The 26,323-nt window shown below is 37.6% G+C and overlaps 1 protein-coding gene across 2 annotated transcripts in view; it reads left to right on the top strand.

The window, feature by feature from the left end:
* The window catches only part of AMMECR1 (Alport syndrome, mental retardation, midface hypoplasia and elliptocytosis chromosomal region gene 1), a 141,726-nt gene that overhangs the window by 106,566 nt on the left and 8,837 nt on the right, over nucleotides 1-26,323 (top strand). For both annotated transcript variants that reach the window (XM_011951680.1, XM_011951679.1), the window contains one exon: nucleotides 14,265-14,379. In XM_011951680.1, coding sequence (XP_011807070.1) covers nucleotides 14,265-14,379 — 115 coding nt within the window. The remainder of the gene's footprint in view (nucleotides 1-14,264; nucleotides 14,380-26,323) is intronic.

Genomic DNA, 26,323 nt, shown 5'->3' with positions numbered 1-26,323 from the left:
TCCATTTGCTTGGTAGATCTTCCTCCATCCCTTTATTTTGAGCCTATGTATGTCTCTGCATGTGAGATGGGTCTCCTGAATACAGCACACTGATGGGTCTTGACTCTTTATCCAATTTGCCAGTCTGTCTTTTAATTGGAGCATATAGCCCATTTACATTTAAGGTTAATATTGTTATGTGTGAATTTGATCCTGTCATTATGATATTAGCTGGTTATTTTGCTCATTAGTTGATGCAGTTTCTTTCTAGCATTGATGGTCTTTACAGTTTGGCATGTTTTTGCAGTGGCTGGTACTGGTTGTTCCTTTCCATGTTTAGTGCTTCCTTCAGGAGCTTTTGTAAGGCAGGCCTGGTGGTCACAAAATCCCTCAGCCTTTGCTTGTCTGTAAAGGATTTTATTTCTCCTTCACATATGAAGCCTAGTTTGGCTGGATATGAAATTCTGGGTTGAAAATTCTTTTCTTTAAGAATGTTGAATATTGGCCCCCACACTCTTCTGGCTTGTAGGGTTTCAGCTGAGAAATCCGCTGTTCCCTTTGTGGGTAACTTGACCTTTCTCTATGGTTGCCCTTAACACTTTTTCCTTCATTTCAACCTTGGTGAATCTGACAATTATGTGTCTTGGAGTTGCTCTTCTCAAGGAGTATCTTTGTTGTGTTCTCTGTATTTCCTGAATTTGAATGTTGGCCTGCCTTGCTAGGTTGGGGAAGTTCTCCTGCATAATATCCCAAAGCGTGTTTTCCAACTTGGTTCCATTCTCCCCGTCACTTTCAGGTATACCAGTCAAACGTAGATTTGGTCTTTTCACATAGTCCCATATTTCTTGGAGGCTTTGTTCATTTCTTGTTACTCTTTTATGTCTAACCTTGTCTTCTCGCTTTACTTCATTAATTTCATCTTCAGTCACTGATACCCTTTCTTCCACTTGATTGAATCGTCTCTTGAAGCTTGTGCATGCATCATGAAGTTCTCGTGCCATGGCTTTCAGCTCCATCAGGTCACTTAAGGTCTTCTCTACACTGTTTAATCTAGTTAGCCATTTGTCTAATCTTTTTTCAAGGTTTTTAGCTTCCTTGCGATGAGTTTGAACATCCTCCTTTAGCTAGGAGAACTTTGTTATTACCGACCTTGTGAAGCCTACTTCTGTGAACTCGTCAAAGTCATTCTCCATCCAGCTTTGTTCCGTTGCTGGTGAGGAGCTGCGATCCTTTGGAGGAGAAGAGGTGCTCTGATTTTTAGAATTTTCAGCTTTTCTGCTCTGGTTTCTTCCCATCTTTGTGGTTTTATCTATCTTTGGTCTTCGATGTTGGTGACCTATAGATGGGGTTTTGGTGTAGATGACCTTTTTGTTGATGTTGATGCTATTCCTTTCTGTTTGTTAGTTTTCCTTCTCACAGTCAGGTCCCTCAGATGCAGGTCTGTTGGAGTTTGCTGGTGTTCCACTCCAGACCCTGTTTGCCTTGGTATCACCAGTGGAGTCTGCAGAATAGCAAATATTGCAGAACAGCAGATATTGCTGCCTGATCCTTCCTCTGGAAGCTTTTTCCCAGAGGGGCAGCCATGTATATGAGGTGTCTGTCAGACCCTATTGGGAGGTGTCTCCTAGTTAGGCTACATGGGGGTTAGGGACCCACTTGAGGAGGCAGTCTCTCCGTTCTCAGATGTCAAACGCTGTGCTGGGAGAATCACTGCTCTCTTCAGAGCTGTCAGACAGGGACATTTAAGTCTGCAGATGTTGTCTGCTGCCTTTTGTTCAACTATGCCCTGCCCACAGAGTTGGAGTCTAGAGACAGTAGGCCTTGCCTTGTTGAGCTGAGGTGGGCTCCACCCAGTTCGAGCTTCCTAGCTGCTTTGTTTACCTACTCAAGCCTCAGCAATGTTGGACACCCCTCCCCGAGCCCGGCCGCTGCCTCGCAGATGCATCTCAGACTGCTGTGCTAGCAGTGAGCAAGGCTTCGTGGGCGTGGGACCCGCTGAGCCAGGCACGGGACAGAATCACCTTGCCTGCTGGTTGCTAAGACCTTGGGAAAAGCATAGTATTTGGGCAGGGAGTGTCCCGTTTTTCCAGGTAGTCTGTCATGGCTTCCCTTGGCTAGGAAAGGGAAATGCCCCAACCCCTTGCACTTCCTGTGTGAGGCAATGCCCCACCCTGCTTCAGCTCGCCCTCCGTGGGCTGCACCCACTGTCCTACCAGTCCCAATGAGATGAACCAGATACCTCAGTTCGAAATGCAATAATCACCCGTCTTCTGCATCGGTCACGCTGGGAGCTGCAGACTGGAGCTATTCCTGTTTGGCCATCTTGGCAACTCCCATTCCCTTTTTCATCTTCAAATGAAACTATTTCCTTTCTGTATCTATTGTGGTTTTCCTAATATGTAGCATAGTACAGAATCAGCAATTGCCATTATTTCAGCAGCATATTTTGAAGCTTTTCCAACATATTACCCCATGTGCTTGTCTCATGGAAACAAAAGTAAAGAAGGACCTTTTCAATGGGAGAATTAAATAATTTTTAAGGGTAATAGAATGGAAAACTATGTAAGTAAAATTTTTCTTTGAAAACTAGGTTCTTAAGATAGAACCAGACAAGAGATGAAGAGTTAAAATGTCCTTTTCTGTTTTATCAGGCTCAATTTAAACATGTTTGTTGAAAGGAGTAAAGTAAAACCTGTTCCAAGTTAAGAGATTAGAAAGAAGTTTTGCTTGAAGTATGAGACTTTAGCAGTACATCAAGAATCACATATTTGACCTGAACTGAATCTACCCCATGTCATTATGCTATTTACTTGAAAATGAATGCTGAGATTATCTTGCCCTGACCAATTTTGTATTTATACATGCACAACCAGAACATACAGTTGCTTTTACAATAGGGACAGATTCTCTATTTAGAGTTTGATAAAAGAGAACCAAATGCTCTATTTTAAAAATGTATAACTTTTCCCTTGGATAATCCTTTATGTAGCTCAGCAGCTAAGTAGAAATGATGGGACAGAGTGGATGAACTGCAAGGTGAGACCAGCCCCTACTAGGAGTGTATAAGCAATATGAAGAGGGAGTGGACTGGATAAGAAACGCAGAGGAAGGCAATAGTTAAGACTGCATTCTCCATACACACACATAGTGTTGGTGCTCTGCTGCTCCCCCACCCTTATCTGCTTAATTTCTAAGTTCTGCTTGGCTTCAGCATGCTGACACGTGCCAGGTGCCTGTCAGTGCTGAGTTATGTTGGGCAGCTCACTGTTTTACTGTTTTAGCTATTCCCTGGTGCCCTAGGCATCATTTTCCTCTTTCCATCTTGAACATCTGCTCTGGAGTGTTATTGGATTATGTGAAAGAATGATGGAAAGATCAGTGAATTGGGGAAGTCAGGAGATGTCGCTGCTTTCTAAGTAGTTTTGTGACTTTGGGCATGCAGCTTTTTGCTCTTAGTTACCCCCAAAATCAAATGAAGGATGTAGACTAAATGATCTCTAAGCACTTCTAGCTGACATTTGGTTGACCCCATGACTTTAGGGGGCCTTGTTCTTAGAGGACAACTATTATGATTTCTAATATAATATAGTATTAGCTTTGTCTATTTCATGGGACTGTTTTGAGGTTCAGCTAGGATAAAAGATGTGAAGATGCTTTGGAAACTATTAAGAATCATATGAAACAAAGATGATATGAGTAGTTTAAAGGATTCTTTCCTCCAAAGATACCATATAGTGATAAAAATTAAAATAATTCCATTTAAATGAATGTGAGGCCAATTACAGAGGCCATAAAAACAGACATGCAGTTACACTTACGATAGATAAATATGCTATTTAAAAGTACACAGATCAAGGAATGATTCAATAAACATTGATTGATTGGTTAGGCAGCTAGGCTGTGGGGATGAGGTACTCTACTTTTCTTCCTGATTCCCCTTGTGCTTGTCAAGTTTGAAAGAAACAGGCAGTGGATCATGTTCTTTTCTCTGTCACTATCACCCATCCACTCCCCGAAGGTTGAAATAGAACATTAAAACCTGTACAGAAGGGAATGGGTCATCTTGACCCAATGGCAGAGTATGAGAACATGAGGCCGCCTTGCATACTGGCTTGTCAGACTTGGCCTCGCCAGCACTAGGTAACAGTGAAGGCAGCTGCTGTATGCCTTTGTCTTTGGGTCTTCTTCTCTTCCTCCACCCCCATTCTGTTCTTTCATGTCCTTCTTGTGACCTTTTACTATTCTTTCTTCCTTACCTCACTAGAGTAGAAAAGAGGAAAGCATACAAAAAAGGTGGGGAAAAGGAAGAAGAGAAAGGAAAATAAAGATTAAAAATTTCACAATGAGTTAGTGGAGGCTGGGATCCTCTCTCTTTCTCTTTCTCAGTATGACAGACTTGTTAATTTTGCTTTGTACCTCATCTTTAAGTTTAACTTCATTCTTTTCTTTAGTTACCTTTAGTCCCCGAGCAGTGACATATGAAGACAATTATAAACAGGCCGCATGATAGGAACCAGTGTCCTACCTCTCAGCAGACTTGTATCATCTAGGACTGGCAATAGTTTTAGAAAGGACAACTGAACCAGCCTAACATGACACATAAGTTAGAGTGACAACACGTTTTGCAGTTTATAGAGTTCAATTAATAGATTTGATTGCCATGGAAAGAGGGAAAGAAAATAATTGCATGACTCTTAATACTGAGTATGGGGAGCTTATTCACACAGGTTGGAAAAGCAAAATTAAAAAATCAGAAACAGGCCCACCAACCTAGGTATGTCCAAAACTAGTACTTTGGTAACCTATCATGACTTCCAGCAGATACAGTTTCAAAATTGTGGAAAGGCTTCAGAATAAGGGAAGGCTTAGCATCCCACTAATAAGGCTTATTAAGTTTAGATAAAACAGATGTTTTTCAGTGGTAGCAGCTCTGAGTCACCAAGATCGAAATGGAGAAAGAAGAGAACAAAAACAAGCTAACACTCTCATTAAAAAGGTACCATTTTTCTTAGGCATTTTCAGAACCTGCTTACATTTATACTTAATACTTTCAGTTAAATCCTGTGAATGGAAGCATTAATTGGGGAAAAATTCCTTAAAACTGATTAAATGTGTATACATTTATGTTGATTTGCTGACATTCTGAAAGTGGTACTATGAAAAGAGAATGGGATTTAGAGGCAGGCGGTCCTGACTTCATATGTCAGCTCTCTTACCTGTTTTTTTTTTTTTTTTTTTTTTTTTGAGATGGAGTCTCTGTTGCCCAGGCTGGAGTGCAGTGGCGCAATCTCAGCTCATTGCAACCTCCACCTCCTGAGTTCAAGTGATTCTCCTACCTCAGCCTCCTGAGTAGCTGGCATTACAGGCATCCACCACCATGCCAGCTAATTTTTTTTTTTTTTTTTGTATTTTTAGTAGAGACGGGGTTTCACCATGTTGGTCAGGCTGGTCTTGAACTCCTGATCTCATGATCCACCTGCCTTGGCCTTCCAAAGTGCTGGGATTACAGGTGTGAGCCACCATGCCCGGCCAGCTCTCTTACCTGTTTTTACAACCATTGGCAAGTTACTAAATCTCACTGATCATCACTGAACCTCAGCTTCCTCCTCTACAAAATGAGTTGTTTTGAGGACTACACAAGATAATACATGTATAGTACCTTACTCACAGTAAGTACTTAGCAGATATTGGCTCTTTGAGATTTTAAGCTGCTTTTGCTCATAGTACCATGTCTAAATATCTTAGGACCAGTCTTCTAGAGCTTGATTAGGAGCTTTAGGCCATCCAAAGAGGGATGCACCTGAAAGATCCATTGTGGGGTGAGACAAAAATATTAGAAATTATATTTATGATCATTTTAGATAAAATATAAGAAAGTATTTAAACTCCACTAATATTTAACATATGGATTGACCCTGATGCTCTCCTTTGGTCCATGTTGGAGAGTCACTGTCATATACTCTAAATGAGGGATCCTGAGAAAAGTGTGAGATTTCTTGATTTGGTGAGATTTCATAGTGGCATGTACATTATTTTGCTCACTTTAGGCATATTGTAACATATTTCAGTTTACATGTACCTAGTTAAATAGATTTCTGGTTCTTAGTACAGGTTGAGCATCCCAAACCCAGAAATCTGAATTACTCCAAAGTCCAAAACTTTTGAGTACCAATGTAACGCTTAAAGGAAATACTTCAGATCTCAGAATTTTGGATTTGGGATGTTCAACTGATAAAATGCAGATATTCTCACATCCCCAAAAAATCCCAAGTTTGAAACACTTCTAGACCTCAGCATTTTTAATAAGGGATATTCCAACCTGTATAATCTTCATCCTGTGGTTTCTTTGCAGGAATCTTCTTAAGCTGTGTGACTATTGTGTGTTGGTCAGCTAAAGCTAGATAAACTAATCCCTGCAGAATGGACAAGTGGCTTAAGATTCCTGCAAGGGAGAAAATGGGTTGATGATAATAGTAATAATGCAAGGGCAAGAAAATGGTGAACTAGCTGACACTTATGAGTTTCCTCTTAATTTAGCCAAGTCATGAAGTGAAAACAAAAATAATCTAATCAGATCTGACAAGATGTCAGTCCCAAAACAAGAAAGAGAAGATCAAGAACATTATTTGATTTATACCCACTGTCTTCAATAACAAAGCCTACTCTAAGTGTCATGCTTTGATATATTAGCCTGTGATAGTAGGACAAGTATATACGTTATAAATATACATATTGAGGATGTGTGCTCAAACTTTTTTTAGTGATAGGAATACTCAGTCAAAACTGTTTGGATCCTGGTGATGACAGATGACATTGTCAGTCAATCCCCATGTGGTAGTGAGGACATGTCCTGCAGTTCTGAAGGGATTCAATGGATTTTTTTTTTAATTTAAAAAATAAAATAAAAAACAAATTAAAAAAAAAAAAAACAGCTTGGAGACCGCTATGTTAAATGAGGAAAATGGTTGCTGCCTATGGAATCTCTCATCTCTCATTCTATATCTGCTGCTTAGAAATTATTTTTCTTGTTTTTTGTTTTGTTTTTTACCTAAGGATTTTGTTATGGTATGAATAGTAGGATAGAGAGTAATATATCTAAATCCATCAAACATGATTTAGGGAACTTTATTTCTTGATAAACATTTCTTCTACAGAAGTAAAAGACCAATTCCTGCCCAAAAGATTTAAAAACTGTAGTTGAAGAAAACTAAGAAAATGTTTCAAAGCAGCATATGAATCCCTGCCTGCAGGATAATGGAAACTCTTGGTGAAGATGTACCTTACTTGATGTAGATTTGTTTGTGAAAAAAAATAATATATATATATTTCTGTAAAACTCCCTGTAACTCTGAGTCAGTTGGTAACCAGTAAACCAGTAGCAAATTGTAAAACAAGTCTTTTCAAAAAGAGCGCTAACCTGCTGATTATTCCTGTCAGCATTCCTATAGCATGATTTTAACAAGTATTTTATACATATCCACATATTATTTAGTAATCTACTATTCTTATATTCTCCATGGCTCTTTGCATAATAAAAAGCATATAGCGGATGTTTAATACTTATTTTGAAAATGGAAGAAAATGAAATGAAAACACCAGGACCTGGAAAGGTAGCTATTATCCCCCGAGATGGCCACATTTAATTCCTAGAGAAGATAACTTGTTTAGTTCTTCCCATAGCACAGCTTAGTCCTGTGGCTCCCTTCCTTTCACCAGAGCCATAGTATGGGGCAGCCCTGTGGACATAAACTTACCAAACAGATGGATGACCAATCAGAGTTCTTTGACAGCCACTACTTATTGAGTAGGTTAGTAAAGGCACTTATGCAGTTATTATTATTTTATTTGTTACAGTCGCCCCATTAGGTGGATACTATTATGATCTCCATTTCATAAATGAGGAAATGAAGGCTGGCATAGATTAAGAGACTTGCCCAAATGTCACACAACTAGTGTGTAGTGGAGCCAGGACCCAAATGTAAATATATCTGACTCCAGAACCCAAGCTGTTGGCCATTCTAATAGGTTATGTTCTAGAAAACTGTGAAATTGCACTCATTAATTAGTGATTACTTCAATTTTGCATTTTCAGAGCTATATTTATTGGCATAAGTCACAGAGAACTGTTGTTATACCTTGGAGACACACTTTTGATGGGTCTGGGGAAATAATACTAATTTGGGATTGTAGACCAGGTTTCTAAATTCCAATTCAGTTCAAGAGGTGGTTCATTCAGTTTTGTAGTATATCCTAACTTAAGAGAACACATGGATGAGATCCCTGGAAATTTTGCCAGTGTGTGTGTTACACAGTCTCTTGAAGGTAGAGACAATCTCATATCTTCACATTTCCAAGCTTATAATTGTTAGTGGTCATATCGTAATCTTTTCCAAACCCACACATTTTTTCTTGCCGAGGCCTTGAGAGCACTGTTATGGTGTTCAGTAACAAATGACCCAGTTATATTGAGTTTTAAAGGTGAACCAGAGTCATAAAGAGAAAATTAAAATATTCATTTTACTTTGGCAGATTTTCATCAGAAAAACAATTTAAACAAAAATAGTTTCTAGTAGTTCATTTCTAAAAAAAAGGTAGAGTAAATCTAGAAACTCTGCAGAGAAAGCATTATGTAGACATTTTGTAGAGGGAAATAAGAAATACTTTCCGTATATACAAACATTTAGCCATCTGTTTCTTTATGTATCTTTTATTTTCCAGTTTTAGCTCTGTTCCACTAAATCAAATTCAGACCCAATTCTCATAATTTAGAGGGGAGGAATTCGTGGCCTAGGAGGCAGATTCTGATGATACTTGCTGGTCCTCACAGCTGGCAGCTCACAGGGAGTTTTCCCTTCCTGGTGGGCAGCTATGGCTATCTCCTAGAGAGTAGAGGCTTTTAAGAATTCCAGATCAGAGCATTTCAGGAACTTTAAATCAGAGGGCAGTAAGTGATAACATTCTAAAGCCTAAGTGAATCTCATAGGATAGGAGCCCGATAATATATATCAAAACCTACTGAACCTGTTGTCCTTTATCTCCCTCTCCTCTCACTTACTTTTCCATTCTCCCTTTCTTGCTTTCTCCTTGTTTCTTTGCATGTGTCTCTATTTGAGCCCTTTCTAAGTGTCCCCCTTCTTTGTACTTTCTTTGCCTCCTACTTCTGTTTTCAGCTTCTTGCTTTTCTCTTCATTTTTCTTTTTACATATTCCTTTTTCCTTTTTCTTTCTCCCCTATCTTCTCTTCCTTTCGTTCCATCCCTTGGTTCTTTCCTCTGTTCCCCATCATATCATATTAAGCATATATATTAAAATTAATAAATGTTAATGTTCATTGCGCAGCAAGGTTTTCTTTATTACTGTAAAAGGAAAACCATCTCCCATTTAAGTAACACTGTACATATAGCTTACAGTTGAAACTTTTCTTTTGAGTAACAGCCCTCACCAAAATAAGGTACCTTTCCTCCTTCCTTAAGCATAATTGTGTCTTTTGTTCTTCCTCTCTACCTTAGGTTTGATGAATAGACACATTTTTACATTTTGTTTTGTGTCCATTGCTTCTTGAATTTTAGAAAGCTAAAATTGCTACTTAGTGAAAAAGAGAGGTAGTTAATTTTTCAGATGTGGGTTTAGGATTCTAGTATTCTGAGTTTCTGAGGTTCAAACATGCCACGTATGCATTCTATTCCAGAAGCTCTAGCAGGGAATGACAGAATATGGAATTTCCTGGTGGTTGAAACCCCTCATGAAGAAACTGCTTTTAGTTTTAGACTAATACATAGTTGAATTGTTTCTCTTTGCCTGTCCAAACAGGGATTTTTAATTACTTCATTGTCCTGAAAAATAGTAATATGTAATACGAAGCCCCTCTCAGTTTGATAACTTTCTAGCAGTTAATCGATTAAGTTCAACAATGTTTTAGAAAGTGAATGAACAAGTGAACGAATGACTAGACAGAGTCCCTTAAATTATTTCTGTTGCATGCGACTTTTTCTATTTTCAGCGACTTTTTTTTCTTTTTAGCATAGTTTCCAGGCACTGTCACAAACTCTTTAGTTCTTTCATAGCTAAACTCTTAATATCTTTTCTTCAAATGTTCATTTTTATGAAAGTACTACATAACATTATTTAACTTGGACAAATGTTAATGCTCCTTCTCAATTAGGTGAGGTGTATTCTTGAGAAGGTGCCAATTTGAATTGAATATATTTGAATTTGGTATGTGAACTAAACTGTGATTGTTTAAAGCTTATCCATCCAATGGGTGATGGAGCAGCTGACTGGTTTTATATGTAAGTGTTTTGTTTTGTTTTGTTTTTCTAGCAATATTTAAACATTAGAAAATGACTTCCTATTCTAACAAAGAGAAATTCATATGAATTTACTACAGGGCCCCCTTGTCAGTTCCTTAGACTGCCTAGAATTTAAATTGGCAGATACTACTTTGGTATAAAATGCTTTCTATGGACAGTATTAATATTTTAAAATGTTTTACTCCTGCAAATTTCCAGTAGACAGGAAGTCTAGCTCTGTTTATCCTTTGGCTACTAATGAATGCTACTGAATGATTATTTATCATCTTAGATAGAGGTACCACAGGTATGAGATCAGAATTGCCAAGTAAGGCAAGCATTTAATTTTAAAATTTGAAAACAAATCCATGCAAAGGTGACAACTAAAATGTAGATACTCGAAAGAATTTTGGACTTGAGTCAGAAAATCTTGGTTGTATCCCTACCCTTGTCATTAACTTAGCTGAGTCACCTTGAGTAAGTCACTGCCCAACTCCAGATTACAGTATTCTCTCTAAAAGCACAATTTCAACATTGCATATTCTAAAAAGAGCTTGGTTAAGGAAAGCTTGGCTGAGGAAAGCTGAATCTTATTGTTTATCAACTATCCACACCAGCCTGGCAGCTCTGAGGTCAGTCTCCAGCTGTATTTTCATCTTTTTGTAATCTCTTAAATCCTTGCTAGGCTTTCATTGCTAGTTCATTTCCCTAGAAATTTACATGTGGAGACATTGAAGACTTCCTACCTTTGGAATTTTTCTGTGTTCATGAATTTAATGAAAAATTACTTAGAGCTGGCTAAAAAATGCAAGAATCAAAAGTCTTGTTTAAATGTCTCTGTAAAATCAGACTATTCCCATCATGACTAACAAACCTTTACTATTTCAGAGCTTTGAAATCAGTATATTTGAATCTTGACATGGTGAGGCACCATTGTCATTTTATCCCATTCATTGTTCTAGCATTTTCCCACTAATTCCTTGTTCTAAACATTCTTCTTTTTTTTTAAGCCTAGAATGAGTGAACAACAAGGCTCCATGTCATGAGAAAAGCATTGTAGCCTGATCCTCACTTATGTTTTAGGTATTTGAAAATTTCATTGATTTGAAATAGTTTGAATTGCACTGAGCTAAAATTTATCTTTTATTGGTCTGCTAGGAAATGAACTAAACAAAATGATAACATGCCTCAAAGTATTGAGACATTAACTGTATAGCGACTTCAGCATGTGTATTTTTAAAATGAAACAGCTAGAGCTAGGTACAAAATGTGCTTCATTAAAGAAGGTCTAGCATTATATTCAAAAGGTCAGACAACAACAAATATTGGTGTGGATGTGGAGAAACTGGAACTCATACATTGCTGCTGGGAAAGTAGAATCGTGCAGCCATTGTGAGAAATAGTTCGTTGGTTCCTCAAAAAGTTAAAGGTAGAATTACCTTTATGATCCAGCAGTTCCACTCCTATCTACCCAAGAGAAATGAAAACATACATCCACATTAAAACTTATATGTCAATTCCCTAGCAGCATTATTTATAATAGGCAAAAAGTGGGAACAGCCCAAATGTCCATCAACCCATGAATAGGTAACAAAATTTGGTGTATCCATACAGTGAAATATTATTAGGCAATGAAAAGAATGAAGTACTGATACATGCTACAACATGGATGAAATCTCAAAACATGCTAAGTGAAAGAAGCCAGATGCTAAAGGCAATATATTGTATGATTTCATTTATACAGAATGTCCAGAATAGGCAGATCCATAGAAACAAAGTAGATTAATGGTTTCCAGGAGCTGGGAGTGGTGCCAATATTCACTGACTGCTATTGGGTACATGCTTTCTTTTAAGGATGATGAAAATGTTCTAATATTGAATAATGGTGATGGTTGCACAACTGTGAATATACTAAAAGCCATTGAATTATATACTTTAAAAGGGTGAATTTTGTGGTATGTGAATTATATCTCAGTAAAAGTGTTATGAATTAAAAACATTAGTGACTGTATTACTATAACTATTTGAAATTATAAAAGTATATTTAAATTACATTTTATGCCAGGACTAGGGGTGGGAGGAATGGGGAGTTAGTATTTAATGGGTACAGAGTTTCAGTTTGGAAAGATGAAAACGTTCTGGAGATGGAAGATAGTGATAGATACACCACAAATATATTTAATTTTATAGAACTATATACTTAACAATGGCTAAAATAGTAATTTTATGTTATGTATATTTTGCCACAGTAAAAAAATCCATAACCCCTTAAAATTATATTTTATATTATTCTAATGAATAATGTGTCTTTTACTCTCTTTTTCTTCTTTTAACAGTAAAACTGAAAATGTGATTGGCCTTTTGTTTTTTATGCATACAGTTATTCTGGTCTGTGTTTTAGAACTTCTTTCCTGTGTGGGGTTGGGGGGTGCGGGTTGTTACACACACACGTCTTTATCTTGGCTTTGAATGAGAACTTGGAAGTATTTTTTTAAACTTTTATTTGTCAGTAGGAAAATAAAAGGAGCCAAACCATAGGAAATTTACGTCATTAAATTATAAAATAGTGAAATGCTGTTCTCAGAGTATGAATTATCACAGATTTCCTGATTTTCTTGGTTAATCTTGGCTTCTTGAATGGGAAAAGCATTTATACTTTTATACGTCTATAACATCTCTATATCTTCCTATAAGCATTTTCCTTTGTATAGCAGGATAAAATGAGCACCAAAATGTGGTGCAATCTGAAAATGCAGTGGATGAGCTTCAGAATGCAAACAAAGGGATGGGAAAATGAAAAAAAGAAAATTCAGCGTGAGAAAGTCACTGAAAAAGGAATTAAATTCTTTCCAAGGCTATGGAACTATGTTATGACCCAAGCAGTTTGTAGAGTCTGAGTTTGTAACCTCTGAGGATTAATCCATGAAAATATTTCTAAGCCTGGCTCCTATCTAGGACATTTGAAGATGGATGTTATGAATACCAGTAGTGCCATTAATATAGTAGGCAATCAGAAGTATGTTTGTTTTTCTTGATCAGGAAGTGGTTTCTTTTAAAAGTACAAGGAACACACACACTCTGTGTGTGTGTGTGTGTGTGTGTGTGTTTTCTATTCCGTTGCAGGAAGAATTACGGTTTTTCCACATTTTACAGTGGGGTTTTTCTAGAGTTTGGCACTATGATATACTACACTTGATTACAGGATCCAATCAGAGTTGATGTACTCAGAAATTCATTGACGTGATTAATGGTCTCCTAATCATACTTTTATTTCCTAGATTAGCCCTATTTCCTGTAGTTTCACAATTTTTGCGTCATAGGTTAAATTATCCTTTATAGGGGGCCTGAAATTCTTATGAGTATTTTTAGTCTATAATTTGCATTATTATTTCCATTTTCTTTGTTTCTTTTTTCTTGAAGAAAATGAAATTTCGATCTTCCTTTGAATTCTTTGAGTGCTGTTCTGTGGTGACTGGCCTTCCTAGTATAATCTTTTTTTTAAAACAATATTGTGTATATGTGTATGTGTATACATATATATGCATACACACACACACACACATATATGTGTATACATACACACATACATATATATATAATTTATTTTTACTGCCACCAGCACTAGATCCAGAAACCTTCCTGCAAGTTTCCACTAATCGAGTTTTTATTCTTCTCAAAAGCAAAATAAAACATTCTTAGATTCTACAAGTAGCAGGGAAAGACATCAGGAAATGGCTGTACAGGAAATGTAATTGATGATTCACTCTTTACAATTGAAGTGGTCACAAGATTGGCTAACAAACACAATCTATTAGATGAAAAAAAAGGTGACTTCTAAAATCTTTGGGGAATTTGAATACATTTGAAGCTTATTGGTACCTTTGACATCTTACTGATTCTTTTTGAAACTCTTACCCTTTTCAAACAATTGTTTGCATTTGAAATTGGCAACTTTCATATCCAGTGATTGCTTTAATATTTGCTTTGTTTTTAACAGTGCCCTTAAAGATAGCCGTTTTCCCCCAATGACAAGGGATGAGCTGCCACGGCTTTTCTGCTCAGTGTCTCTGCTCACTAACTTTGAAGATGTCTGTGATTATTTGGACTGGGAGGTAAGATTATAGAAAAATTTTAAAAGAAAAATAAAGGTAACTCTTGAGGAGATGTTAAAAATTAGGCCCAGAAAATAACTCTTTCAGCCCATTCTCTATTGTAATGGAGGTCGAGAGTAATATGGATGAATAAACCTCACAGTTAAACGAGATATAAGTAAGTGAGTTTTTTAAAGGACAAAGTGCCACATGTTGTTATAATCCCCAAACTGAATTTGGTTTTCATTTTTATCCTACTACCTCACCAAAGCACCTCATAAAAGCTGTTAATAAGTAGTAAGGACTGACTGGAATTTTTTCTCCTCTTACTTTCATTCTGGTGCACTCTGGTATAACCGCCACTAAGTAACTAGTTGGTCACAGGATACATCTCAGAAACAAGAAGAAATAGTTAGGATAATACACCATTTGGGGGAATCAGCTTGTGATGATAACAAGGTATTGATTAACTAGAGTTAAATAATGTGAATTCATTCTTGGCTACCTTAGTTTATATACTTAAACACTGTAGCAAATAATACTAAGGTTATTTCTAGGGTATCTCTGTGCATTGCTATTATTAGAGTAGCTTATATTGATCATATTTTTATTCTTCTTTAGTACGTGGAGTTGGCTAACATTGTTAGTGAAGTTCAAAGGTTCTCACCATGATTTGTTTTGGTGGCTGGGAGGAGATGTTGAGTGTAGGTCTATTGGGTCTATGAAATTTTACACACAAACACACCCATATTACTGAATGCCTATTGTATTCCAGGCAATGTGCTACATGTATAAAAGTGGTAAGATTTGGTTCCCACCATGAAGCATCTCCTAATTTAATGGCAAGTAAATGTGTATAGAAAGTATGAAGAAATAAGTGCTATGAATGAAACAATGGGAACTCAGTGAAAAACATAACATTCTGTCTCACACATACATTCATAAATGGCATTATTGTATCCTTATGACAGATTTTAATTCTGCTGTTTTAGAAGGACCATTCCCCATAGTAACTGAACTATTCTGCCTTGGGGACAGATCACTCTCTTCACAGTTTATTATAAGACTTGAATTTAATTTTGGCTTTGCCCTGGTTCCTTGTGAGACTTTGAACAATTTACTTACTCCACTGCAATTCAGTTTTCTAATATACAGAATAAGACATTTATAAGGTTCTTCATTTGAAAAAAAAGTCTCTATGATATAAATTATTGTTGTTATACCGGAGCTATTTAAAAAGTTTTCGGGAATGGGGTGAAAAAAAAAAAACCTTTTCTACAGAGAGTACGATGCAGGAGTCCCCTCTGGATTTTGTGATAACATTTTCTGGAGCATTATCAGAATATGAACACATCTTAGGATTTTTGCAAAGGAAGAAATAAAATAAATTTATACTGTTTTTCCTACCAAAGTTGGAATGTGGAAAACCTTTTGTAAACTTGACATTTCTAATTTATTATTTTCTTTCTTTTTTTTTTTTTTTTTGAGACGGAGTCTCGCTCTGTCGCCCGGACTGAGAGTGCAGTGGCCTGATCTCAGCTCACTGCAAGCTCCGCCTCCCGGGTTTACGCCATTCTCCTGCCTCAGCCTCCCCGAGTAGCTGGGACTACAGGCGCCCGCCACCTCGCCCGGGTAGTTTTTTGTATTTTTTAGTAGAGACGGGGTTTCACCGTGTTCGCCAGGATGGTCTCGATCTCCTGACCTCGTGATCCGCCCACCTCGGCCTCCCAAAGTGCTGGGATTACAGGCTTGAGCCACCGCGCCCGGCCTAATTTATTATTTTCTATAAGTTTGTTGTTCTTATTTGACTTTTTCTTAAAGAGAAGTCTACAAATATTATGGAAATATTCCCTAGTACTTTATTTTTAAACGGTCCCAAATCATGTTCCCTACTTATTAACATATATTATAGTCTGGGTGGTTCTTTTACTGTTTTAAGGCTGCTGTTTCCTCTTCCACAGTCAGATTTACTTTTGCTTTCTGGATTGCAGGGTGTTGTGTATGTGGTAGTGGGAGTGGGAGTGATTATATGGGAAAGCCTGAGATCCAAGGGGGATGACCAAGCTACAAGAACACTTCTGCTCTTGCAGCTACTCAGTTGGAAGTACATTTCTGGCATGTGTGTTTCTGTGTGTGTGCGTGTGTGTGTGTGTGTGTCACAAACATGAACATACTAGTATTATATAAATGTGTGTCCATGTGTTTGGGGAGAAGGAAAAAGGGGAGAATCCAACAGCTGTTACATAGGCATGGTTAAGCACCGAGTACACCATCATCATCCTTAGCCCAGTTAAAGCACTGTCTACAGCTAGAATTAACCTTGATATTATTGGGCTATTATGTCCATAAGATATATCAGCTTTCTGTTTGTTAGGAGACTGGGATGTAAAGCCCTTAAGAAGTAGTACTGTGTACTCTACTATGTACCATTTCAAGGCATATTTATCCTCTTTGGTCACCATCTGCCAGCCTGAATTTCCAGAAGATTCTATATTGTTCCTACTTGGTATTGTGTATTTAATATATTTTAGGGGGCTTAAATATTAATTTCTATTGAGTATTATTTCCTGTTGAAGCAAAAAATACACTATTTTTTTTTTTTTTTTTTTTTTGGAGACAGAGTCTCGCTCTGTCGCCCAGACTGGAGTGCAGTGGCGTGATCTCGGCTTACTGCAAGCTCTGCCTCCCAGGTTCACACCATTCTCCTGCCTCAGCCTCCCGAGTAACTGGGACTACAGGTGCCCGCCACCACACTGGGCTAATTTTTGTATTTTTAGTAGAGACGTGTTTCACCATGTTAGCGAGGATGGTCTCGATCTCCTGACCACATGATCCGCCTGCCTCGGCCTCCCAAAGTGCTGGGATTACAGTTGTGAGCCACCACACCCGGCCCACTTTTTCTTATTTTCACTTTTAATGTACAAGCATTTGAAAGTGAATTAGTCACTGTTAGAATGGCTATGCTAAGAGGAAAAGCCCATCCTTTTCAGATAGTTCATCATTGTTTCAGGTATTTGGCAGAAGAGAAATTTGTGTACAAAGAGTAAGGGTGGAAATTATATTTTAAGTACAAGAATGTGATCTGGTCTTAAAAAAATATATACCTTACTCAGTGATTGAAAATGGAGTAACAGTATTGTGGGAATGATATTCTAAGGGTTATCCTTAATGATTCTGAAAAAGCATTACTAAACACAGAATGCCAAAACAGAATTAAAGGCATTAAAAAATTATATGTTGACACGATTTCACTTCTAGGTGCATACCCAAAAGAATTGAAGCGTTGAAACAAAAACTTATACATGAATGTTCATAACAGCACTGTTCACAATAGCCAGAAGGTGGAAACATCCCAAATGTTCATCAGCAGATGAATGGATAAATAGAATATGTTATATTCATACAATTGAACATTACTCAGCCATAAAAAGAAGTGAAGTACATGCTACAACATGAATGAACCATGAACATATTATGCTAAGTGAAAGAAGTGAAACACAGAAAGCCACATTCTGTATGATTCCATTTATATGAGATATCCAGAATGAGCAAATCCATAGAGATAGAAAGCAGATTAATAGTTACTAGGGGATAGGGGGGAGGGGTAAATGGGAAGTGACTACTTAATGATACAGGGTTGCCATCGGGAGTGGTGAGAAAGTTCTGGAACTAGATAATGGTGGTGGTTGTACAACATTGTGAATGTATTTAATGCCACTGAATTGTACACTTTAAAATTGTTAAAATGGCAAATTTTATGTGTATTTTGCTACAATAAAAATGGAAAATAAACTTTATACATATACGCTGTTCATAATAGTAATTTTAATTTATCAAAGAAAATGTTTTAAATTAAAAAAGTATAATGAGAGAAATGCAAGTCATTTATAATTACACCAATCTGAGAATAACTACTGTTAACATTTTGGAATATTTCTTTCCATTATCTTTTTTATATTATACTAAGACTTTAAAAAAAAAATTTCCATTCTTTATCTGTCTTTGTATCAATAAATCTGCATATCTGGTTACATAACAGATCATATTGAATATACAATCACTATTTAAAAGATTGTGGAGAAGTCTTTGTTTATGGTTTATCTTTGTATGTAAGTTAATTATATTTTGAATTTCCTTTTTGAGAAGTCAGTCTATATTATGAAAGTATATGCTTCATGAGAATTTTCACACTAATAGGTACAACTTTTCTTCTAAGAATTAAATATCCTATTCACCATAAGTATGCGATTTTTTTTTTTTTTTTTTTTTTGAGACAGAGTCTCGCTCTGTCGCCCAGGCTGGAGTGCAGTGGCCTGATCTCGGCTCACTACAAGCTCCGCCTCCCGGGTTTACGCCATTCTCCTGCCTCAGCCTCCCGAGTAGCTGGGACTACAGGCGCCCGCCATCTCGCCTGGTTTTTTTTTTGTATTTTTAGTAGAGACGGGGTTTCACCATGTAGACCAGGATGGTCTCGATCTCCTGACCTCGTGATCCGCCCGTCTCGGCCTCCCAAAGTGCTGGGATTACAGACTTGAGCCACCGCGCCTGGCCAAGTATGCGATTTTAACCTGAAATGTGAAGTCCTGTGTATGTTTATGCCACAGGGGAAAGCAAGGAGATTATTACAGAATTTTAATACAGAATGTTAAAGTCGAAGATAGATAATGAGCATGTTTTATACAAACAGAAGCTTCTAACATAGCAGTTTTCTGGTGGAATTACAGTTTGAGAATTGACCCCCACTGGTTAAGTGTGTTACTGCAGTGGAATTCCTAATTAAAGGGATGAAAATGCCCAGATCAAAGCAGGAAAAGAGCAAAGTCTAGAAGTCCCAACCCATAGAGGTAGATATGTTCTACCAAGACAGACATCCCTGTGGTCATGAGGATGAGGAATGTGACCATGACCAGTGGTAATAGCCACCCAGTTTTCAGATGATCAGGAAACAAATGAATTGCTACGCATCTGGCTACCATCTTACTGTCTTTTTCACTCAAGGTTTTTAAGTCGGTCTGTTTGGGAACTTTCTTTTGATAACATGTCTCTAATTTTATAATGCGAGTTAGTAGGCAAGTAGGATTTACTTTAGACCTTGTTTTAGGAGCTAGAGTGCTTCTGTTTGACAGGGTGAGGGATGTTTGATAAATGGTTTTACAAATGGATGTAATTAATTTCAAGTCAATACTGAATTGACAGACTAATCAATAATACTTCCATATGTTCTGTTTCCTCAGAATAATAATTATAACATTTAAAATAAGTGTTTATAGGTAGCCCCTGAAGGAATCTGATTAGTCATTAAAAATAACAGCCATCCACAAAAGGCAGTAAGGACAAATTAGAGCAGTGGCCCCACCCTTCCAAGAATAACTGATCATTGCCCACATCATGATCTACTTATTGTCCTAGTAGGTATGAGAAGAATGAAGAGTGAATAATTTGGGGAAAAATTTCATTAACTGATAAATTGGAATGTCTACCTGCAAGGCTAAAATGGTTGTTAAATGCGGAAAATTGCTCCCCTAGATAAATCTGACATGATACGCCTTGTGTTTGAACACAGAAACTCATCACCATTGTTCTGTGTTCTTCAATTAACATCATTCTCTTAATTCTGAATGACAGGGTGATTGACAGAAATGGTGTTTTGTAAAGAAAGAAAAACTCATGCAGCATGTTGGAGCCTGCCAAAGTGACATAGCCTGGAACTTGTAGAGTTAAACTGTTTGGGAGCCATGTTTCCTTTTTAAAAATCTCAAAGGATATAAAACCAGACATTACAATCGACTGGAGCATGACTTGAGGGGTGATTCTATGTGTGTCACCTCATAGCTGCTCATTTTCAGGATGATATAAATGAGTAAACTTTTTGTTTGTAGAAGAATTCGTATAGCAAGTATGTTACCAGTGATTTTGTGGAAGCTAATGTAGCAATTTGCTGACAGAAGTCAAAATATTTTCTAAATTGTATCAAGCATCTTCTGTGCTTTAGAGACAAGATCACTTGAAGGCATGAAGTAAAAATATTCTCTGTATTCTAAAGTAACTCCTTAGATCAGATTTCAAAAGATTAATGACATTTTCACAAACCATTAGTCACTTTCTCCTATATCTAGCTCCCTGGATCACTGATATCTCACTTTGTCTATACAGCTGTCACCTGGGCAATACATTGTGGTCCTAAGATAGGCTGTTCCATTAGCACACAATAGGTACATGGAATCAACCCATGCTGGGTGGGGCTGGCCAGCACAGTTCTTGTATGTTGCCAAAAATTTGTCCCTGGACTATAAAGCTATACGTCAGGCCCCTGATCTCACTCTGTCCCTAAAGTACCAAAGCATCTGTCATTGTACTTGAGCCTTGTTGGACTCCTGGTACTCAGAAAGCTGTGTTTCACTTTAAAAGCAGCCTCCAAAGCACACCTCTTGAGTGATCACAGCTCAATTCTGACGCGTTCAGTTGCAGTTAATAATAGGGTGCTTTTGTAACAACCTTCGTGAGAGTAAACAGATGAGGTGAATAAATTGGCTACCGTCATTATCTCCCACATATTTTAGAAGTTAATGTTCTTTTCACCCTTACCCTCACTCCCCCCCTTAAAGGTTTACATTTTTTAGCTCCTCTTAATGTGCCACCGAAAACAGAGTTCCCATTCATACACAGATGGTAAGCATGACTCATGAAGTCACCCAGCGAAATGACTTCTAGTTGTGTATGTTCTGTTTCCCCTCTTGGTTAGTTTTTCCCAGCTATGATATACATCATGTTTTTTCTCTCTTCTAACTTAAAAAATATGAGCTTCATATATCCAGGAAAATGCTTTTCACAGTATATATTTTCCCAGGGACGTTGAGATTTTTTAATAAGATGTCACTGTCATTAAGATTAGTCCTTTCTTGATGCTCTACTTTAAATGTTTTTTTTTTTTTTTTTTTTTGAAAGTGCTGTGGAACATTGGGAAAGGAAGGCTTCAGGCTTCCCGGCCATCTAGAAAGAGTTTTCTGGGCATCAACAAGTCAATGTATAAGAAGCCTAGTGGGGAAGCAAGCTGTACAAAGTAAAGTAACTTCTTAGAAGGTGATTTAGGCCGGGCACGGTGGCTCAAGCCTGTAATCCCAGCACTTTGGGAGGCCGAGACGGGCGGATCACGAGGTCAGGAGATCGAGACCATCCTGGCTAACACGGTGAAACCCCGTCTCTACTAAAAAAATACAAAAAACTAGCCAGGCGAGGTGGCGGGTGCCTGTAGTCCCAGCTACTCGGGAGGCTGAGGCAGGAGAATGGCGTAAACCCGGGAGGCGGAGCTTGCAGTGAGCTGAGATCCCGCCACTGCATTCCAGCCCGGGTGACAGAGCAAGACTCTGTCTCAAAAAAAAAAAAAAAAAAAAAAAAAAAAAGAAGGTGATTTAATGCATACAAATTTCCATTAGCTGTTAGTTCCCTTAGCAAAATGGGCTGCTTGTTAGTCCCTTCTCAGGCCGCCTCAAGTTGTCTCCAGCTTTACTCGCAGCATGCTTATTGGTTGGAGGGCGTTAGCCTGCTCCTTCCCCCGTAATCCATAAACTCCCTGCCCCTTCCCTAGTACTTTTGTTATAACCTAATATTTCATGTATGGTTTGCGTGTGTGTGTGTGTATCCCCAGCATTTGATTAAAAGAATGCTGAATTTTGGGAATAAGGAGACCTGGGTTCTGTTCCTGACTGCCACTGCCCAGCTCTGTGACCTTTCTGGGCCTTAGTGTCTTCAGGAACCTGAAGAAGTTGGACTAAGTGATACCTAAGGTCTCTTTGGACTCTGACAGAATGTGATTCTGTGACATATTCCTTTTTAAAAGATGGCTTCTGTTTCACTGTCCAGAAAGGATGAATCATCACTAGCCATTTAGAAGTCTTAAGAAGAGATCCCTAACTTTTAAAGTGGCCATTGCCAAGTTAAATGTAGGCAACAAAAGTGAGAAATAGTCCAGTTTCTAAGTTGTACCTTCTAGATTTCCTGTTCACAAAAAGAATTCCCTTTAGGAAGAAAAATGCTCTAAGCCATTAATGTCTCCATTTAATTACTGTATCATTCCTGTTTTAAGTCAACATTATATATTTAAGTCTAAATTAGGCAAATACATTAGGGAGCGATTATTCACTTTACGAATACGTATTTTGCTTTGTAGAAGAACTCACTATAGAATTTTATTGTTTTCCTCTTGACTTTAAGATTAATTCATTTATGTAAACTCAACCCACATGTAACTTTTTAGGAACAAATGTCTTTTGTAGGCTAAGTTAAACTGTATTGAGTCAGACACTCAGTGTACAGTTCTAACGAATACAATTTTATTTTTCTTAATTTCTTATTAGGCAAACAGCATTATTTCCTATTAGGTATGTTTGCTTCTTTCCCCCACCCACCCTGTCCCCACTAGCCTTTGGAAAGTAAACTAAGTCACATCTCTAGGTTTTGAGAAAATTTTATAACTTTAGTTTTCTTGTCTGTAAATTCACTCCCTTATTCCCTTTTTATGAAATGGAAGAAATGTATTTTTCTAACTTTGATAGAAAGCAGGCTTTTTATTTAAAGGTCACCTGTGCTGCCTGAACGTTCCTTGGGAAGCTTTAGGATGTTAAGTTTTTATGGGATGCTCATTATAATTAATCATTACAGAGAATTGGGTTTTTTCCCCCTTAATTGCACTCTGAGCTGTCACTTGTTCTCTGCAAAATCTTAGAGTAAGAACAATTTCTTTCGTTGCAAAAGCTATATAAACATGTTTGGCTTCAGAGTTTTTCAAAGCACCTCTTCATTAGCCATACTTTATTTAAAATTTTACTAAAATTTCATGGTGACTATTAGAGAGTTCAGGTGTTTTAGAACTGTGTGTCAGCTATTAAAATAAATGTTATTAGATTGTTGTTCAGTGGCTTTTGTGAAATAAATTGGCAGGCTTGTGTTCCTGATAGACAAGTAGTCTAAGTCTCCTACATAAATCAAAATTGGCCCTAATTGGTCCTTTGGTAAGCTCTGTAAAAGCCAAGAATTGGTTCATGGAGACTGAACTAATATCTAAGCCAAAGGTGACTAATTTGCAGGGATTTTAGAGAAGAGCAACACATATGTATTTTGGTCAAGGGGACCTTTTTCACAAAGTAACAACTGGGCAAAGAAGAAAAACTTCAGCTGAGACAGATGATGAAGCAGAGGTTTTACAGTAGAGTATGTTAAAAGGTTAGTCATGCTCAGGTGATGACTTTGCAATCAATTATCCTTTTTGATTTATGTTTCTGGTATTCTGCTTCTAAATGCATCTCAAAGGATATTTGAAAATAAAGACAGGTATAGGAACTGGTCACATAATGTATGAAAACAGCCTGAAATATAGTCTGTGGTGGTATCTCAGTTGGTTCAGGAGAAAAATATTTTTTACGTCACTAAGATAAGAGTTATCTCTAGGCAGATGGTATACTAGGATTACAGGCCATCTTTATTTCCTCCTTTATGCTTTCCTAAAAGGATGCTTTGTTTGTTTGCTTGTTTTTTAGAGACAGGGTCTTGCTCTGTTATCCAGGCTGGTCTCAGACTCCTGGCTTCAAGTGATCCTCCTGCCTCAGCCTCCCAAGTAACTGGGACTACAGGCTCGAGCCACTATGCCTGGCTCTAAAGGGAATTTTTTTGTAAGACATATGTACTACATTTATAAACAGAAAAAAAAAATGAATGTTTACAGTTTCTAATGTTTACAAGAGTAAATAATACTGAGCAAAAACAAAAGCTGAATTGCAGCAACACTGTTGTAAAAATTTACAATTTGGCCAGATTATGAAGGGATCATGTTAGATAGATGTGTACCTTCAGAACTCCAGAACTGCTTTTCAAATTGGTGGGCTGGTTGAAGTGATGCAGAGTAACAACTGTGAAGATTTGATGGGCAGATCGAGATAATATGTCATCTAAATTTTTTTTGGTAGTATCAGATTTGGGGAAAGTGGTTTATTAGGATCTGTACAAATCCTTATTGGCTTCTATGATTAAATTCTTAACTTTTCTAGCTCAAAGAATTATCCAAGAGAATAAACTTGGAGTAGGCCTAAGTTTGAAGTATTTTTCTCTTTTATGTTGAATTTGCTTTCACTAGGAAAACGAAGAGTTTCTGTTTTCAAAACGCTAAGCTGGAGCAGGGCAGAAGGAACTGTGGGGCAATAAGTTCAAGAGTGGACCATGCTGCACCATGGGTTTTGTGCTGTTAGGAGATGTAGCACGTAGTTTTTTTGCTCCTAGGAATGTAAGAAACACCAGACTGTGGGTCAGACCCATGGACTGTCCAATACAGTGTTTGTTTCTGTCCGTGGTACCCAGGGTTGTTTTGTGAGAGAGCATGCATTTCTTCTGCGATACCAGCCTCTAAAGGTTAGGGGATGTGCCAAACATCCTAAGCTCCTCTCATTAGGAACAGTGTCCTTTCATTCACTTCAATTGGACTGGCATATTGAGCGTGGCAGGTCAGTCTTATGTGAATGGCCAGTAACTGGATGCTTTGTTAATTGCAAAGCATATTTTGCCAAATGATTTCATCCAAAAAGACATGTCAAACAACTTTCGATTCTTCGACCTCCTGGTATTTCTTATGTTATTCAGATGAACTCACTGAAAATGAGTAGAGTAAGCCATGGCCATAATATTACAGGGAAACCCAGCATTTAGTTCTGAAAATGGGGAAGAATGGGACTGACCATGGTATTTGCTAAAACAGGATGCCACCCAAGGAAGTAGAGTGGTTCTGTTGGCCAGGATACAATCGGGAAGATTTAGCTTTGAGGGTCAGGACTGTGGAGGTAATTGTGGACCCAAACTGTCAGAGGTTTACATGGAGGCTACTCAACTTAGCCAGAGCACATTTTATACTCATTTATGCTTTTAGCCAGATGGCTGTTTTTCATGTTTCAGCATATTCAGATTGCTGGCTTGCTGACAAGGCTCACAAGTAAAAGTGAGACCCTTTTGTAGCACTGCTTGTGGATTACAAGGCTAACACTTGCCTTATTAGACAGACTAGGGTACGTTAAGCTTTGACTGTGCAATTACAAGGAATATAATATGGGAGAGGGTACTTTTTAAAAATGCTCTTGTGTTGAGGGTCACTGCATTAGAGGATAATAGTTTTAAATGAAGCCACATTTCTAACACGGGACTAGATAACAAGGATAAATGAAATCTACAGACAGTCTCAAACCTTCATTTTAGCCATTATTTATAATCTCTTCTCCTACCAAACCTTTTACTATGTAGCAAAATTGATTAATTTGTGTGTACCTCTTCTTTCTGTGACCACGTGCTGTCTGATAGAGGAGTGAAAAAATAGAGAAATGAACAAGAGCCGAAAGAGGATGGGGCTGAGGCCAGGTGGAGCTGGGGATACATAATCCCTAAACTGGATAATCAACCCCAGAATAATCAAGATATATTTTAGGGTCTTAACATTAATCTTGATATTTAATCATTCTGAACAATGTTAAAAACAAAAGATTGTATAATAGCATTAATAAAAATCACTTGCTATGGAATGGTTCGGAATAAATATGGCTTTCTTTTTAGCATGAAATATGAATCCGTTGAACTGGTCTTAATGTTCTATCAGCACGCACAAATACAGCTCTGCTTAATTCCATATCCTCTTATCTATAAGTCCTACATTTAATTTACTACCATCGGAGTTGATTTATAGCTTTGCTTAGCAAAAGTACAGTCTTGATTAAAAGAATATTATCGCAATTGATGGACCTCGAAAGCATTTTTTTCATAGACCATCTAGTAATTTTGAAAATGACCTGTAGACCCATAAGGCTAGATTTTCAAGTTTCCAGTTTTTACTGAAACTGGCTGGACTTCAAACAGTGGCAGGATTAGTTAGGGGTATGTTTAGTGACATAGTATTCCCACATGCTGCCCCCTTATCCATACTTAGAAAGTTACTGTG

This window comes from Colobus angolensis, unplaced genomic scaffold (genome assembly GCF_000951035.1).
Source record: "Colobus angolensis palliatus isolate OR3802 unplaced genomic scaffold, Cang.pa_1.0 Scaffold324, whole genome shotgun sequence".
Classification (NCBI taxonomy): domain Eukaryota; kingdom Metazoa; phylum Chordata; class Mammalia; order Primates; family Cercopithecidae; genus Colobus; species Colobus angolensis.
Note: the sequence above shows the minus strand (reverse complement) of the source record. Positions and strands in the feature narration are given on the sequence as shown.